At 39.6% G+C, this 15,200-nt stretch overlaps 1 protein-coding gene across 1 annotated transcript in view; it reads left to right on the top strand.

Annotated features, from left to right (window-relative positions):
* The window catches only part of LOC115866892 (free fatty acid receptor 4-like), a 35,763-nt gene extending 20,823 nt beyond the window's left edge, over window positions 1-14,940 (top strand). The window contains exon 2 of the mRNA XM_060283509.1: window positions 14,422-14,940. Coding sequence (XP_060139492.1) covers window positions 14,422-14,940 — 519 coding nt within the window. The remainder of the gene's footprint in view (window positions 1-14,421) is intronic.
* Window positions 14,941-15,200: the final 260 nt, after the last annotated feature.

Raw genomic sequence — 15,200 nt, 5'->3', positions numbered from 1 at the left:
TAGCCATAAAAAAGAATAAAATCTTGCCATTTGCACCAACATGGATAGATCTGGAGGGTATTGTGCTAAGTGAAATAAGCCAGAGAAAGACAAATACTGTATGATATCACTTATATGTGGAATCTAAAAAACAAAACAAACACACAAACAAATAAAACAGAAACAGACTCATAGATACAGAGAACAAACTGGTGGTTGCCAGAAGGGAGAGGGCTGTGGGGAGACAGATGAAATAGGTGAAGGGGATTAAGAGGTACAAACTTCCAGCTATAAATAAGTCACAGGGATGTAATGTACACATAGGGAATATAGTCAATAAATTTGTAACAACTTTGTATGGTGACAGATGGTAACTGGTCTTATTGTGATAACCAAATCATTATGCTGTACACGTGAAACTAATATAATATTGTATGTTAATTATAACTCAATAAAAAATAAAAAATGAGGATTTATGCTAGGTGATCACTAAAACTCTATCCAGCCTTACATGTTAAAATCATAACTTTATAAATACAACTGATGGCACAAGCTATTAGGTTTGACTGTGTCTCTTGTGCACGTGTACCTGGCCTTATTTCACATATCTATTGGATAACAGCTCTTTACTTCTGTTCTGATAATGAAATCACGCAGGTAAATCCAATTAGGGGCAGCCCTTCTCTCCAGGTCCCAGCAGAGTCACCAGCTGCTGATCATTAGAGACCCAGCCACATTCAGGTAGTTCTCCTTCAAAAACTAATTAGAGCACTTCCATCAGGATTTTTAACAGAAAGATGTCCGAGAATAACTCCGAAGTGATATGGACAAAATGATAACCAGCTTTATTAGACACTGAATAAAACACCAAACAAATTACAGTACCTATAAGTGAGTCAGCAGTTGGCGGCTGCATTTTTTTTTCACATCTCCTTCCCTGTTAACGCGTTAACCCATCTCAACCCATATCTTCTGCCTTCTTGGGCATCTTCCTGGTGAGGCCCTTATGAGTTGTGCAGTTCTCTGGGTCTCTAGGACACCGTCCATCTGAGCTGCTGGGAATACTGAGAACATGACAGACGCCAGCTCCAAAGACATTTCTCAGCTCACAACCTGCACCGCAACATGTTGTGGGAGCTATTTGTGGAAAATTCTTATAACTTCTTTGTTTCTCTGCCTCTTCCTTCTACCCTGCTTATAAGGTGCTCTCTCCTGTATTCTCTCTTCCCCCAGCCTCTGAGTTTCTGAGACAGCTTTCTCCATGCTCTGCCCTGCCCTGCCCTGAACAGGGGCTGCTTCAGCCATCTTCCTATCCTTTTCTCCAATGTGCGTGGGCAATCATCTATGAAACGAGAGGCTAAACTGGGGGATGCATAAAACCTTGAGCAGCCCACCTGCATAGGCAATCACTGGGGTTGCCTACAAAGGTCCTTCCATCCTTGGTTCTTGGAACTTACTGAAGAGGAGAGGCTACTTACGACACAGATGATGTTTTGGTGGCAAGAACGAACTTTGGGGGCATGCCACCATGGAAAAAAAGATGCCTCCAGGAAGCTGAAGAAAGTTTGTAATTTATTTTTCTTCATTTTAAAGCATTCTCAGACCATATCAAAGCCCACTGATTCTTAACCCCATCTTTACCCATACTTATAGGTAATAATCATAAGCAATGCTTTTGAGCACTTGCTATGTGCCTGGCACTATCCTGGGTGCTTTTATTCATCCTCACAACCACCATTTGAGGAAAGTACCATTATTATCCCCATTTCACAGATGGGAAAATGTAGCTCAGAGAGGTTAAGTAATTTGCCCAAGGTCATATAGTAGCAAGTAGCAGAGATTGGCTTTGAAATTAGGCAACCTGGCTCCAGGGTCTTTGTGCTCTCCTGCCTCTAAATATAGGCTTTGGATGTGCAAAAATTTGATCGGGATCGTGTGTATGTGGGGGAAGGGGGGTGATGAAATGGTTTGGCTCCATTGAATAGCAAGTGATTGCCTGGATTCTCTTTCTCCCTTTTCAAAACAAATGCTTGACCAAAGCACAACCTATTTGAGAGACGGATGCTGTTTGTTTGCTTTATGGGTTCCTATAAATCTAAAGTTGGCATATTCTCCTCAGAATTTATCCATCCTGATTTGAGCTGGTAATGCGTGATTTTCATCTGCTTTGGGATGGGTTCAGCCACTTTAATAGAGCACCATGTGAATAACAAGACATATAAAAACATGGATGATTAGAGCCGGAAGGGACTTGATTTTTTTTAATAAGAAAGAAAACTGAGGCCCAGGTTGAGGAGGGGACCTGCCTGAGTTCATGACGTTTGTTAGCGATAGGATAGAATTAGAATCACCGATTTCTTAGAATTCTTCTTAGAAGTGGATGATGCCTCTTCTCTCACGGAAGTGAAAGTATCTAAAGTAAAGGCCATAGCCCTGCTTCTCTCAATGGGCTTATATTTTTAATAACACTGTATATATTTTCCTTTCTTTCTACCATCAATATTCAAGGGTAAAGAAAATGTCAAGAAGGAACTAGCAACCATAGTCCCTGACCTTTTCTGTCATCCCAACGCTGAGGACGCAGTTCCTCCCCACATCCCCACTTCCGGGCCAGTGGGACCAGGGCAGAACCTGGAGAAGGGGGGATGTAGAGAAGAAGGCAGTGCCAGATTCACCATCTGGACCCAGCCATACTCATGGTGCCTTTCTTTGGAAATTCTTTTAAAGTAGGGTATCTTTCTTTAAACGAATACTCCCTCTGTCCCCAAATCCTTAGTTCAAACTCCTAAGGCAAATAGGCAAATAACCCAATCATTCCAATCATTAGATGCCCCCTCCATGCTGTCTTCCCAAAGATAGGGAATAAAATTTCTGATGCCAAAGAATATTCCCTATCATGAAGTCCTTTCTAGGTTATTTCTGCCTTTGCAGAAATGCTTCCCTCCCTTTCTTTTTGTATTTAAATAAGGTAAGATCCCATGAGGTACAGCCATAAAAAGAAACAAAATTTAGTTATTTGTAGTGAGGTGGATGGACCTAGAGTCTGTCATACGGAGTGAAGTAAGTCAGAAAGAGAAAAACAAATACCATACGCTAACACATATATATGGAGTCTAAAAAAAAAAAAAATCGTTCTGACGAACCTAGGGGCAGGACAGGAATAAAGATGCAGACGTAGAGAATGGACTTGAGGACGTGGGGAGAGGAAAGGGTAAGCTGGGACAAAGTGAGAGAGTAGCATGGACATATATACACTACCAAATGTAAAATAGATAGCTAGTGGGAAGCAGCCACATAGTGCAAGGAGATCAGCTCGGTGCTTTGTGACCACTTAGAGAGGTGGGATAGGGAGGGTGGGAGGGAGACACAAGAGAGAGGAGATATGGGGATATATGTGTAGGTATAGCTGATACACTTTGCTACAGAGCAGAAACTAACACAACATTGTAAAGCAATTATACTCCAATAAAGATGTTAAAAAATAAATAAATAAAATAAAATTTTTTAAAAATAAAATGTAAAAAAAAAAAAAATCCCATGAGGTAAAAATTAAAGAGTTTCCCTAATACATTTCTTTACATTAAGCGATGCCGCACTCTGAATAGACAATCTGGATTTATGCATATTGGGAATGATCTTATTCCAGCATAAGGGGATGAACTATATTATCAAGAGTATTCTAATACTGGACTTCCCTGGTTGGCACAGTGGTTAGGAATCCATCTGCCAATGCAGGGGACACAGGTTCGAGCCCTGGTCCAGGAAGATCCCACATGCTGCGGAGCAACTAAGCCCGTGCACCACAACTACTGAGCCTGCGCTCTAGAGCCTGTGAGCCACAACTGCTGAGCCCACGCACCACAACTATTGAAGCCCACTCGCCTAGAGCCTGTGCTCCGCAACAAGAGAAGCCACCGTGATGACAAGCCCGCGCACCACAATGAAAAGTAGCGCCCGCTCGCAGCAACTAGAGAAAGTCTGTGCGCAGCAACGAAGACCCAATGCAGCCAAAAATAAATAAATAAATATTTTTTAAAAAGTATTCTAATACTACTCAGGTCTTTTTCTTCATTTCAGTTTGATGGCTTAATACATTTTGTTGAACTTTGCATAATTGATTAGCATTTTTAAGGGTCTCATGATGACTATGTAACAGAAAGGTGGCCTCGTTGCTCCCCCAGCCACCAAGGCTCCTGGACCAGGGATGGCCATGTCACATAGGCCTATCAATCTGCTGATTGGCCAGATTCTCTCCACCAAGAAATTGACCACAGACACGGGTACACTAAAAAAAATTGGAGGTTGAGGGTTGAGCTGAAAGGTCAGATAGAAGCAGAGCCAGACTTAGTGACACAGCAAGTGAAAGCCACAAGCAAGTTGAATGTTATGGGAAAACCCACACTGAGTAGTAAATGAAGAAGTTCAGAGAGAAAAACAGGTTAAGAGGCTATGTGGCTTCAGAGCAATAGAGACAGCAGTTCCACTGTTCCCTGAGGACTGATTCTCAGCACCCATCTTGGAGGTTGTATTTTCTTCCTTTGATTCCTTCACCTATTCCTGCAGCCTTTAATCCCTCACTTTTTGCCTAAGCCAGTTCAGGTAGGCTTGTGGGTTTTTTTTTTCTTTTTAACCAAACTCTAACTAGCAAGTCTACATTATCACCCATATAGAACAGTCTTATTTGTTTGTTTAATCATTCTTTCAGAAAATAGTGAAACATAAGGAGTCTCAGTTGGGAAGAAACAAAGTTAAATGCTTTCAGATTTTGAAAGGCCTTTTTTTTGTCATGTTTCTACAACAAATCTATGTCTGTGTGAAATCAGACGAATTCGCAATATGGTTAGTTTGAGCTCTGCTACCATCATGCTGGGCATTTGTTTAGCAGGAAATACATGCTATTTCAGACTTAAGATAACTATTCATCATTTGGCAAAGTTGAATCTCCATAGTCAGATAGAGTGCCCGGATTCAGTAAATAGAATCCCAGCACTTGATGTTTCCAAATGAGAATGTATGGTATGCTTTTAACATCAGGCTTCTTAAATGTAAAAAGCAAAGACACACACACACACACACACACACACACACACACACACACACACACACACACACACACACACACACACACACACACACACACACACACACAATTTAAAAGCAAGCAGCACCACGCAGCGGTGGGACGAGGAATAGCCACCATTTGAGGGAAGCACCAGTATTTGTTCCCTTGGAAAACAGAGGACTGGTTCTTTGTTATTTTTTCAGAGAAATTTAAACATGATCGACACAGTGTTATTTTCTGTGAGAAAGAAACCATTTTTATGATGTCTTTCACTTCTCGGCATCTTGACAAGAACAACTGTTGGCTAAATGTCAAACTTACTTACAGATGAAAATACTAACAATAAAAAAGCAGTTGTCATATTTTACCATGTGTGGTTGAGTTTATTATAACCAAATGCATTTGAAAACACAATGACTCAAAAAAACACTATATTCTGCACAGCAAGGAAACCACCAACATAATGAAAAGGCAACCTACTGAGGAGGAGAAAATATTTGCAAATCACGTATCTGATAAGGAGCTAACATCCAAAATATATAAGGATCTCATACAACTCAATAACAAAAAAAAGCTGATTAAAAATGGGCAGAGGACCTGAATAGACATTTTTCCAAAGAAGACATACAGACGGCCAACAGGTACACGAAAAGATGCTCCACATCATTAATCATCATGGAAACTCAAATCACAACCACAATGAAGGGCTTCCCTGGTGGCGCAGTGGTTGAGAGTCCGCCTGCCGATGCAGGGGATGCGGGTTCGTGCCCCGGTCCGGGAAGATCCCACATGCCGCGGAGGAGCTGGGCCCGTGAGCCATGGCCGCTGAGCCTGCGCATCCGGAGCCTGTGCTCCGCAACGGAAGAGGCCACAACAGTGAGAGGCCCGCGTACCGCAAAAAAAAAAAAAAAAAAAAAAAAAAAACCCACAATGAAATATCACCTCACACCTGTCAGAACGGCTATCATCAAAAAGACAAGGAATAACAAGTGTTGGTGAGAATGTGGAGAGAAGGGAACCCTCTTGCACTGTTGGTGCGAATGTAAATTGGTGCAGCCACGGTGAAAAACAGTATGGAGCTTTCTCAAAAAATTAAGAATAGAACTACCATATGATTCAGCAATTCTACTTCTGAGTATCTACCTGAAGAAAATGAAAACACTAATTTAAAAAGATATATGCACCCCTATGTTCACTGCAGCATTATTTACAATACCCAAGACATGAAAGCAACCAAAGTGCTCATCAGTGAATGAATGGCAAAGATGATGTGATATAGATATACAATGGGGTATTATTCATCCTTAAAAAAAGGATGAAATCTTGCCACGTGTAGCAACATGAGTGGAGCTTGAGGGCATTATGCTAAATAAGTCAGAGAGAAGAAGACAATACTGTATTTTCTCTCTCATACATGGACTCTAAAAATATTTTTTCAAAAAGCTGATAGATACGGAGAATAGATTGCTGGTTGCCAGAGGTGCGGGTTGAGAAATAGGTAAACTGTTTGGGTTTCTTTTTTTTAGTTTAAGTAAACTGAAAAACACAAATTTTAAGGAAAAATACCATTACCTTATTGCCTGAGGACATTCCTTTTATTCTTGGGTACAGAGAACATTTTATTGCTAAACTTACGCTGCTGAAAATCAAATTTTATAACAGTAAATTTAGCACAAATGTAACCACAGGCATTAGAGTGATCACATTAAATACATGAAAGTAAAATACACCTCTGATATTATAAATTGAGTAACAGTTTGGCTCATAATTTATTCCATGTGTGAAGTATAAAACAGTGATCTGAAAACCATTTCCACCTATTTCAATCTAAAGATATTACTTCTTCAGTTCTTTGAAGTGTGAAGACCTTAATTTCTAGAATGTATTCTGTTTGTGTCACAATGGGATGTTCATCTTTCCTCAACAATGCTTGATCTCTTAATACCTTTACCGACACCCTCAGTGGACAGCCTTCCTAGGCATTTCTCCGTAAATGAAGAGTTTTTAAGAGAACTTCAGCAGAATCACTGGTGTCTAAAGAGCCATTTTCTCATTATTTAACTTTTTAAGGCTTCTTGCTGTTGGAAAAAACATGATTAGCAGAAGTGCTGCAAAATAATCTGCAGTTTAGAAGAATGCGTGGTCAGGATCAGCACAGCTCAGATAGCATATTTGAACGGTTAACAGAGCATAAAAAATAAAGACAGCCCTTAGCACCGTTGAGTGACGTACTGAGGGATGCCAGTCCTGGTGTTTTCAATACTTTTATGAGTCTGAATATCCCCAGAACACAGAGGATGAAAGGTCCTGTGTTAACCATATTTTTGTATTTTCTCTATTTCTTAATGCTCTGGGGCCTCACTTGCCATGGAGGGACTGGCCCTCCCCGGCTGGCCAATTCCTAGAGATTGTAAAGAACTTGCCTGCAAGTGTGACTTTCATATACAAACCAACATCCAGAACCCTTGCTCCCCAACTACCTCCTTTTCCAGACTCTCACATATCAAGCTACTACCCTCCCTGCCCTAATCACCTCAGGACCAGGCATCAAACAACTCAGGACATCCCATACACCCCAGAGACCACTGAAATTATTCAAAGTAGCCAATCCTAAGCCTGCTTACCTTGCCTTGCCCATTCCCTTCTATAGACACCATAACAAAGGTTTTGGCCCACACTTTCTCCTTGCTTTCCCTCTGCCTCCTGAGTGACCCTGGTGCTTCCTCATGTGGCCCTGCATGGCATGCCTGGCCTCCTGCTTCTAAGGATCTGTAAGTAGAAAACTTGTTCCTTCATGCTAGTCATCTCCATATCTGCATGTCTCACCATAAAACAAATCAGAACAGTTCCTGGGAACATTTTAAAACAGGTTTCTAATAATGTAAGACTCTCTTGTCTCCATCATTTTCATTTCCTCGTACACTTTATTCCCAGAATTATGTGAAAGTATATTTTGTCCAGAACCACGTTTGGATCTGAGGCTCAAGAGATGTATAAAGGGACGATGATTATTCTCCTTGTTACTTTGTGTGTGGACCTTATTTATGCCACTGAGAAAAACTTAACCCGAATAGTAATTGTAAATCCATGCTTTCTAGGACTTTACGACCCAAATTTAATCTTTTACTTTGAAATTTGATTATGGCTCTGGTCTGTATTAATTCCAACCTTTTTTTTTTCACTGTAGGGGATTTAACTGATTTTAAAGTGCTAAAAACAAACACAGAACTGATTAAATAACCAAAGCATTAATTTGGCAGTAATCAATAGTCACCGCATTTACGTATTTGTCCCACGTGGCTTGGGCACTTGGCATATTATGACGTATTATATTTTCACTAAATAATTAACTTCCAGTCTGCCTGATAAATTGTTTCACTCTTCTCATAGTTTGTGCCCAATTGACTCTGCTGTTCAATTTCCTCTACTGGATTCAGAGTGCTCCGAGGCTCAGCCCATTTCATTTGTGCAACTAAACACTGTTCTCCTAGGGTTACATTTAATTAAAACAGCAGTCATTAAGAGAAATATTTCACTTCTCAGGTCTAAACCATCCTTTGTTAGTATAATTACTTTGCAAAAATCACACTGTGGCAAGACAGGAAAAAACCGAAGCAGATGCAATTGTGGAGTCACTCTCTGAAAGCTGAAGAACAAAATCGTCAGGAAGCAGCAGCCATTTTTTTGCCTTGTTTCAACTTAATAAATTCATAAATCAAATATATCAATAAAATATCCACAGTAGATGCCCAGGTCTGCTGCATTTTTATTTTGCTGAGTGAATATAAACAGCTTCTGAATCTTGTATCGAGTATGGTAGACGTGTATGAATGTGTAGTTATGTGTACACATGTGTTGGTGAATGAATGTGTGTGTGTGCGTGCGTGTGTGTGTGTGTGTGTCCGGGGGCACTATCATTAATTAAATACCTACTATACACAAGGCACTTGGCTTAACTACTACTGTACATTTTTTCTCCTACTTTGTTCATATAGTTCTAGTGACTATTCTGATTCTTACAATTATAGCCCTGTGTAATTAATCAATTTTAAATGTTCTTAAATAACATAAAGATTAATAAGAATGGATATTTATACGTGGGTAGAGAACGTAACTGCTGAAATGTAATATGTTCTAGAAATTCTACTTACAAGGAGTTAACATTTCTGTGCCAGGCCCTGAGTTAAGAATTTTACATATGTTTCCTCATTTACGTCTTACTACAATCAGTGAGATGAGATTTCCTTTACTCTTTTTACTATTGAGGAAAATGAGGCTCCCTAGAGGTTAAATGACTTTTCAAGGTTATGTAGCTCTTTCTACTTTCAGGTAGTTTCTGTCAAGGGAAATCCAGATGGTGAGGTAGGTACTATTTTAAGATACCTTCTTGGTTTGCTTGTGGCTCTCCCCTTAGTGCGTCAGTGGCACTCTCAGCCTCGGGTTGGGTGGGCAGACACAGCATCCCAGGTCTCACAGAGAAGCCCCATGTCAGGCTCAACATGGTGCTTGAGCAGGAAAAAGCAATGGTCCAGGCCGAGACTTTTCAAACTCTGTGGTGAAGGAGCAGTTACTTTTGTAATAAAAATAAAATATTATACGTAAAATAACAAAGTAAAATGATAAAAATGAATCGCTAGATATACGAAATGAAAAAAATCCAAAGACATGAGAAGTAAAGCCCCAAGTTTTCATTATTAAATTCAAATGGCTACAAGAAGTTTCTAAACTCTTACTCCCAATTTCTGTACCTATCTCATTGAGAACTAGTTACAAATAATTTTAATAATTTATGTATATTACCACGTCCATATACCACGCTTTTTAGAGCATTGGTCAAAGCCATAAGCCTGAGGTTAGCCATCCAGAGTCCTACTCAGTTTCATTTGGGGTGGGGAAACTAGTCAGGGCTTCCTGGTCCCTAAAAGGCAGAAAAATGTTTGAGGAGACTGAAAGACTAAAAAACCCTTCTGCTTGAATCAAGGAGATGCAGTGAGCACGGAACAGACAAGTGAAGGAGGTGGCAGGATGGCAAGCATCAGCTGCAGATGGAGAAGAGGTAGAAGTCAATACTCAAGACCTGGTGAGATGGTTACACCTCCGTGAGGGCCTCTCAGGGTGGAGATCATCAACCAGACATGCATCCTTCAAATGCACCTCCATTTTCTTAAATAAGCCTCCATAAACCCAGATTCTTCCGAAGAGAAAGGAAGAAGCAGGGGGTGAAGAATCCTGAATGGCTGACTAGGGAGCTCCCCAAAAGACTGAGTTTAAAATCGGAAGTGACTGAGTTTCCTTGATTTGGCAAAATTCAATTTTCTGCTGTTGAAGGGAAAGGAGGGGGGGACTTGTGTACTAAAATGAATGTAATTCCAGATATTTTTAAAGTATATTTTTGAAACTGGATTGTGTATTTTGTAAAAGATCGTATCTTCTACATGGAATTATTTTCATTTTAACAGAAGACAACGCCCTAATCTAGAAAAGTGGATTTTTAATGGAAAGAATTTCTGGTAACAATCGCAAGTAACTAGGAGAACTTAAATCTCCTAAATCACAATGCCACAGAGAATCACCTTCCCATACATTCAGCTCTTTTGAGAAGTTCTGTTGTCCTCCACAGAAATCACTGGCAGATCTGTAATAATATATTTCTCCATATGGCTTTGCATATTAGAAATCACTTAATATTCTATTTGTTTATTTGGGAATTTAGAGTAATATACAGTTATATATCTGAGTGGTAAATAACCCATCTAGATAATGAGCTGAAATTGCTCTTTCAGTCAGATGTTTTGCTAGCATGCAGACAGACGGTAGCATCCATGGGTCACTCAGATCTCACGATCTCATCAGTGTTTGCAGCTATGCCCTCCAGGCCACTACCATTAATGGCAAGGGCTGTCCAAACATTTTAGCCACAAATTTCTTTTTTCAAATAAAACCAAACACAGACTCTCGATATATAAAATCCCAATTTATAAACAGATAAAAGAGGTAAGGAATTGGAAGTACATCTTACTAGTAACTTCCTCATCATGTCTCTCCCTGAGGCCATGCAAAACCCTGGGTCTCTGAAGAACAAATTTGGAAACCACTTCAGGGCTCCACCTACACAGATGGATATCTCCTTTCTTGAGAAAACTAAGCTCTGATCTTTACCCAAATGTGTACTTCCCTCATATTTAAAGGGCCAAAAGACACTTCAGTGGGGAAAGTGTTGGTTGGTGGTTAGAATGAGAACAGTTGATGAAGAGAATGTCTTGTGTCTGAGGACATGGACTGTATGATATTTTAGATGGGGACTTAACAGAAAGTCTCTTTTATGTGGCCCTATCATTGGACTGGAATGAAAAGATGTGGTTGGTTTTATTCACTGCAGCTTGCCAAAAAGGCAATGACTTATAGCAAAAATCTGAAAAGTCCTGGGTTCCTATCTTACTTATTGACACTGACTCAGCTAAATGATATCGACTACATGTTTTCAGTCCCATATTTTCAATGAATATATCCAGATTTACTGTTTTGACTTCTTGTGATGACATCTGAAACAAATTTTGAAAAGTAATGACATGAACACTTTATGCTGTCTTCCACTTCCTATACTTTAATCTCCACATTGAGGGCACAGCTTCTCCGTGCATCAACCTTCTAACTTTCTGTTTGGTTGCATAGGGTAATAACAACATATGGTAGCTATTGACACAATCAATAGCAAAAATAATCCCCAAATGCTCCATTTCCAACATGACCACTTGCTCAATCCATTAATTTAGGAAGGTATTTTCAAACCAACATGTTTACCGTTTATTTAAAATCATATAAATAAGCCATTATTGAATTCATTCTTAACTTCTCTTTAACCTTAAAATATACATTTATTGAATGCCTACCTTATATGATGCCCTGTGTTGGGATTACCAAAGTGAACAAACCGTAAAAAGAATAGATACATGTATATGTATAACTGAATCACTTTGCTGTACACCTAAAACTAACACAACATTGTGAATCAACTATACTCCAATATATATATATATATTGGAGCCGTGATTGAACTAATGAGCTATCTACAGTTCAGTAGGACTGTCAGAGATTTTGAAAGGAGTGGAGTACATGTCCCTCTTCCCAACAGAACCTTGAGTCTCTTGGGCATGAATTTTGGTTATAATTGACACCAGTTCTACTCCAAGGACAGCTTCTGATTGGCTCAAACCATTCAGCATAATCCCATTCTCTTGACCTTGTCCCAGAATAAAAGGCATGATCTGATTTGGTCCAACCAGAATGAAGCCCTGCCTGAGCTTTGTTCAGGGAAAAGGAAAGAGAAGCTTTCTGATTCCCGGGTACTCAGCGATGGCAGGTCTGATAGATTGATTGTATTACCACCATGAGGGAAACCAGTTGGAGGACAAAGCTTACAACAAGGCTGAGAGAATTTAGAGAAACATAACCAGAGCCACAATCAAACCAACCCTGTGGATTTTTACTGTATGGACAACAGATTATATGGGTTTTCTACACTTGCTACAAAAAGACTCCAACAGAAACAACGTCAAGAATGATCGACCTCAAGGCAGGTGGGAGTTACCAAAACTATAGTCAGACGTTTCCAAACTAATCTTATGGCTTTAGATGACATTTAAAATTGAGCTGAAGGTTGTTATCAATTCTAAGTGACAAATTTTCTTCTAAAAAAGCAGGAGCAAATATTCTGGCATCTCTTTCTAAAGGGATGATATGTGTGAGGAACTAACTTTAGGGTCAATTATTTTCTTAGACACAGCCCTGGCTTCAGGGAAATGTTTTATTTAAATTCTGTCCTCCTCAACTTTTGAATAGTTGACTATGGTTCTGGAATCTGAAATCTTGTGAACTAATGATGAGGAAACTCATGAAAGAAAAACAAAGTACGGCGTATTTACAATGATCCTTGTTATTCACCATTGCCCTTTATCCCCAATCACTCAACTAGGACATCCTAGCTCTAGCAGTCTATGATTTTAAGCATCTGTTAAGCAGCTGCTTTGGACTTGACACTGTGTAAGGCTCTGTGAATTCCAAACATTTCAGTGAAGTCTGTAGCATACTAAGCATCTCAGCCATGACCAATGTGAAGCTTACTAAAAATAACTGACTGGCTTCTTTAGTCTAAGTTAGAAGTTTAGTTTAATTTAGGACATAAGTTTGATTTACTTACATCTCACTGGTATGAAAAAATTAATAAAGGATACTGCTTTTCTACTTTAAAATATTCACCAATGTAACAATGACTATCACTTTTTTTCTTAGAAAGGAAGGTCTAGAAAGAAAGGAAGTGTATAAACACTAGGTGGCACTATAGCTTGAAATAACATTCAGATAAAAGGCACCTAAGATATTCATGAGAGATGACAAAATAGAAAAAAGAAAACCAAAAGAGTATAATAAATCCATATTTAAGAAAAGATTAAATACCAAAGTCTTTTAGTGCTTACTAAATAAAGTGAGTAAACCTTATGCAGTCAATGAATTAACTTTAAATGAACTTACATAACCTAATACATCAGAAAGATAAGTTCTTCCCCCCAGTTGAAATAAGACCAGTATTCACTAGAAGGCAGCATCTCATTAAGCCAGAGATAGTTATTCAAAACTTTTTTATTATTCCAGATAAAGCCTAAATTTAGGTTTCATCTTGTCCACCAAATTTTACAAACGAAAAATTTTTCTCTTCTCAGAAAACAAAACAAAATATCCCTTAATGAAAAAATAAGTTACATGAGAAGTTAAGTATATGGTTTATTGCTTTTCTCTATTTAGATCATAGGCACATAGCTAATTTACATCCAATAAGCTCAGTAAATTATACCTCTTATAAATTTAGAATCTTTGCCTGAAGTGAGTTTTATATATATAAATGCAGCATTTTATTGACCATGCATAGTCTTTGTTAACCAGTTGCAAATGAAGAATGCTGGCAGGGTACCTGGAAGGTATTGGTCCCCTGAGTGAGTGATTCATTTGTTTCCATCTTGGCGGGAACCCAGAACCATCCAGAGAGCTCTTGGTTACTTTCCAAATTCATGTCCTCTGTCCTTCAGAGCTATCTACTCATATGATATCAAGCAGGAGGCCTTAGACAACTCCCTCCCAAAGCCACAGAGCCAAGCCTAACATTGAAATAAAATTGATTTTTAAAAACTTCCTGTGAGGTCCCAGCAAAACAAACAGTGTGAAGAACGCTTAGAATTGTGTGCCGTTCATGGTGAAACCAAACACCTCACATGCGACCTGAGCCCACAGTCTTCTAACCGAAACTGCACAACTCGTCTCAGGACTTACCAAAGCTCAGATTCTTTATGTCTCGGCGCAGAAGGAATTCAGCTGAGGCGAAGTGATAGGAAATTCCGATTTGCACACTGGTTTGGCCCAGCATTGCCGGAGAAATCTCCTGGGATGTGTCATTTGTTACTTTGAACTTCTTGGTACCAGGACTGCTTATTGTGATCAGTTACTCCAAAATTTTACAGATCACGAAGGCGTCAAGGAGAAGGCTCACGACGACCCTGGCTTCCTCGGAGAGCCACCAGCTCCGTGTGTCCCAGCAGGACGTCCGGCTCTTCCGCACCCTGTTCCTGCTCATGATCTCCTTCTTCGTCATGTGGAGCCCCATCATCGTCACCATCCTCCTCATTCTGATCCAGAACTTTGAGCAAAACCTGGTCATCTGGCCGTCCCTCTTCTTCTGGGTGGTGGCCTTCACCTTTGCCAACTCGGCCGTCAACCCCATTCTCTACAACATGTCACTGTTTAGGAACGAATGGAGGAAATTTTTTCACTGCTTCTTCTTCTCAGAAAAGGGAGCCATGTTTACAGACACATCTGTCAGAAGAAATGATCTGTCTGTTATTTCCAGCTAGTTAGTTTTTCTCTGTAGGCGTCTATTTGTCACTCTCTGGCAAGCCATGGTGTGTTTTCAAAGGGAGTTCATTTCCAGGACGGTCGCACCAGGGTACCTGCTTTAAGAAAATGTAACCTATGCAAATGTACATTTACAGCACCAGTACATTGAGGGGTGATCATTCAGTATAACAATTCTATCCTTTATAAAAGTATTTGCTGTGGGTTCCTTTTCAATATGAACTTTTTCAGTGTGTAGTATGATTAAGTTTAATAATTT

Source organism: Globicephala melas, chromosome 14 (genome assembly GCF_963455315.2).
Source record: "Globicephala melas chromosome 14, mGloMel1.2, whole genome shotgun sequence".
Classification (NCBI taxonomy): Eukaryota; Metazoa; Chordata; class Mammalia; order Artiodactyla; family Delphinidae; genus Globicephala; species Globicephala melas.
The sequence above is the reverse complement of the archived record's forward strand: the minus strand, read 5'-3'. Positions and strand labels throughout refer to the sequence as shown.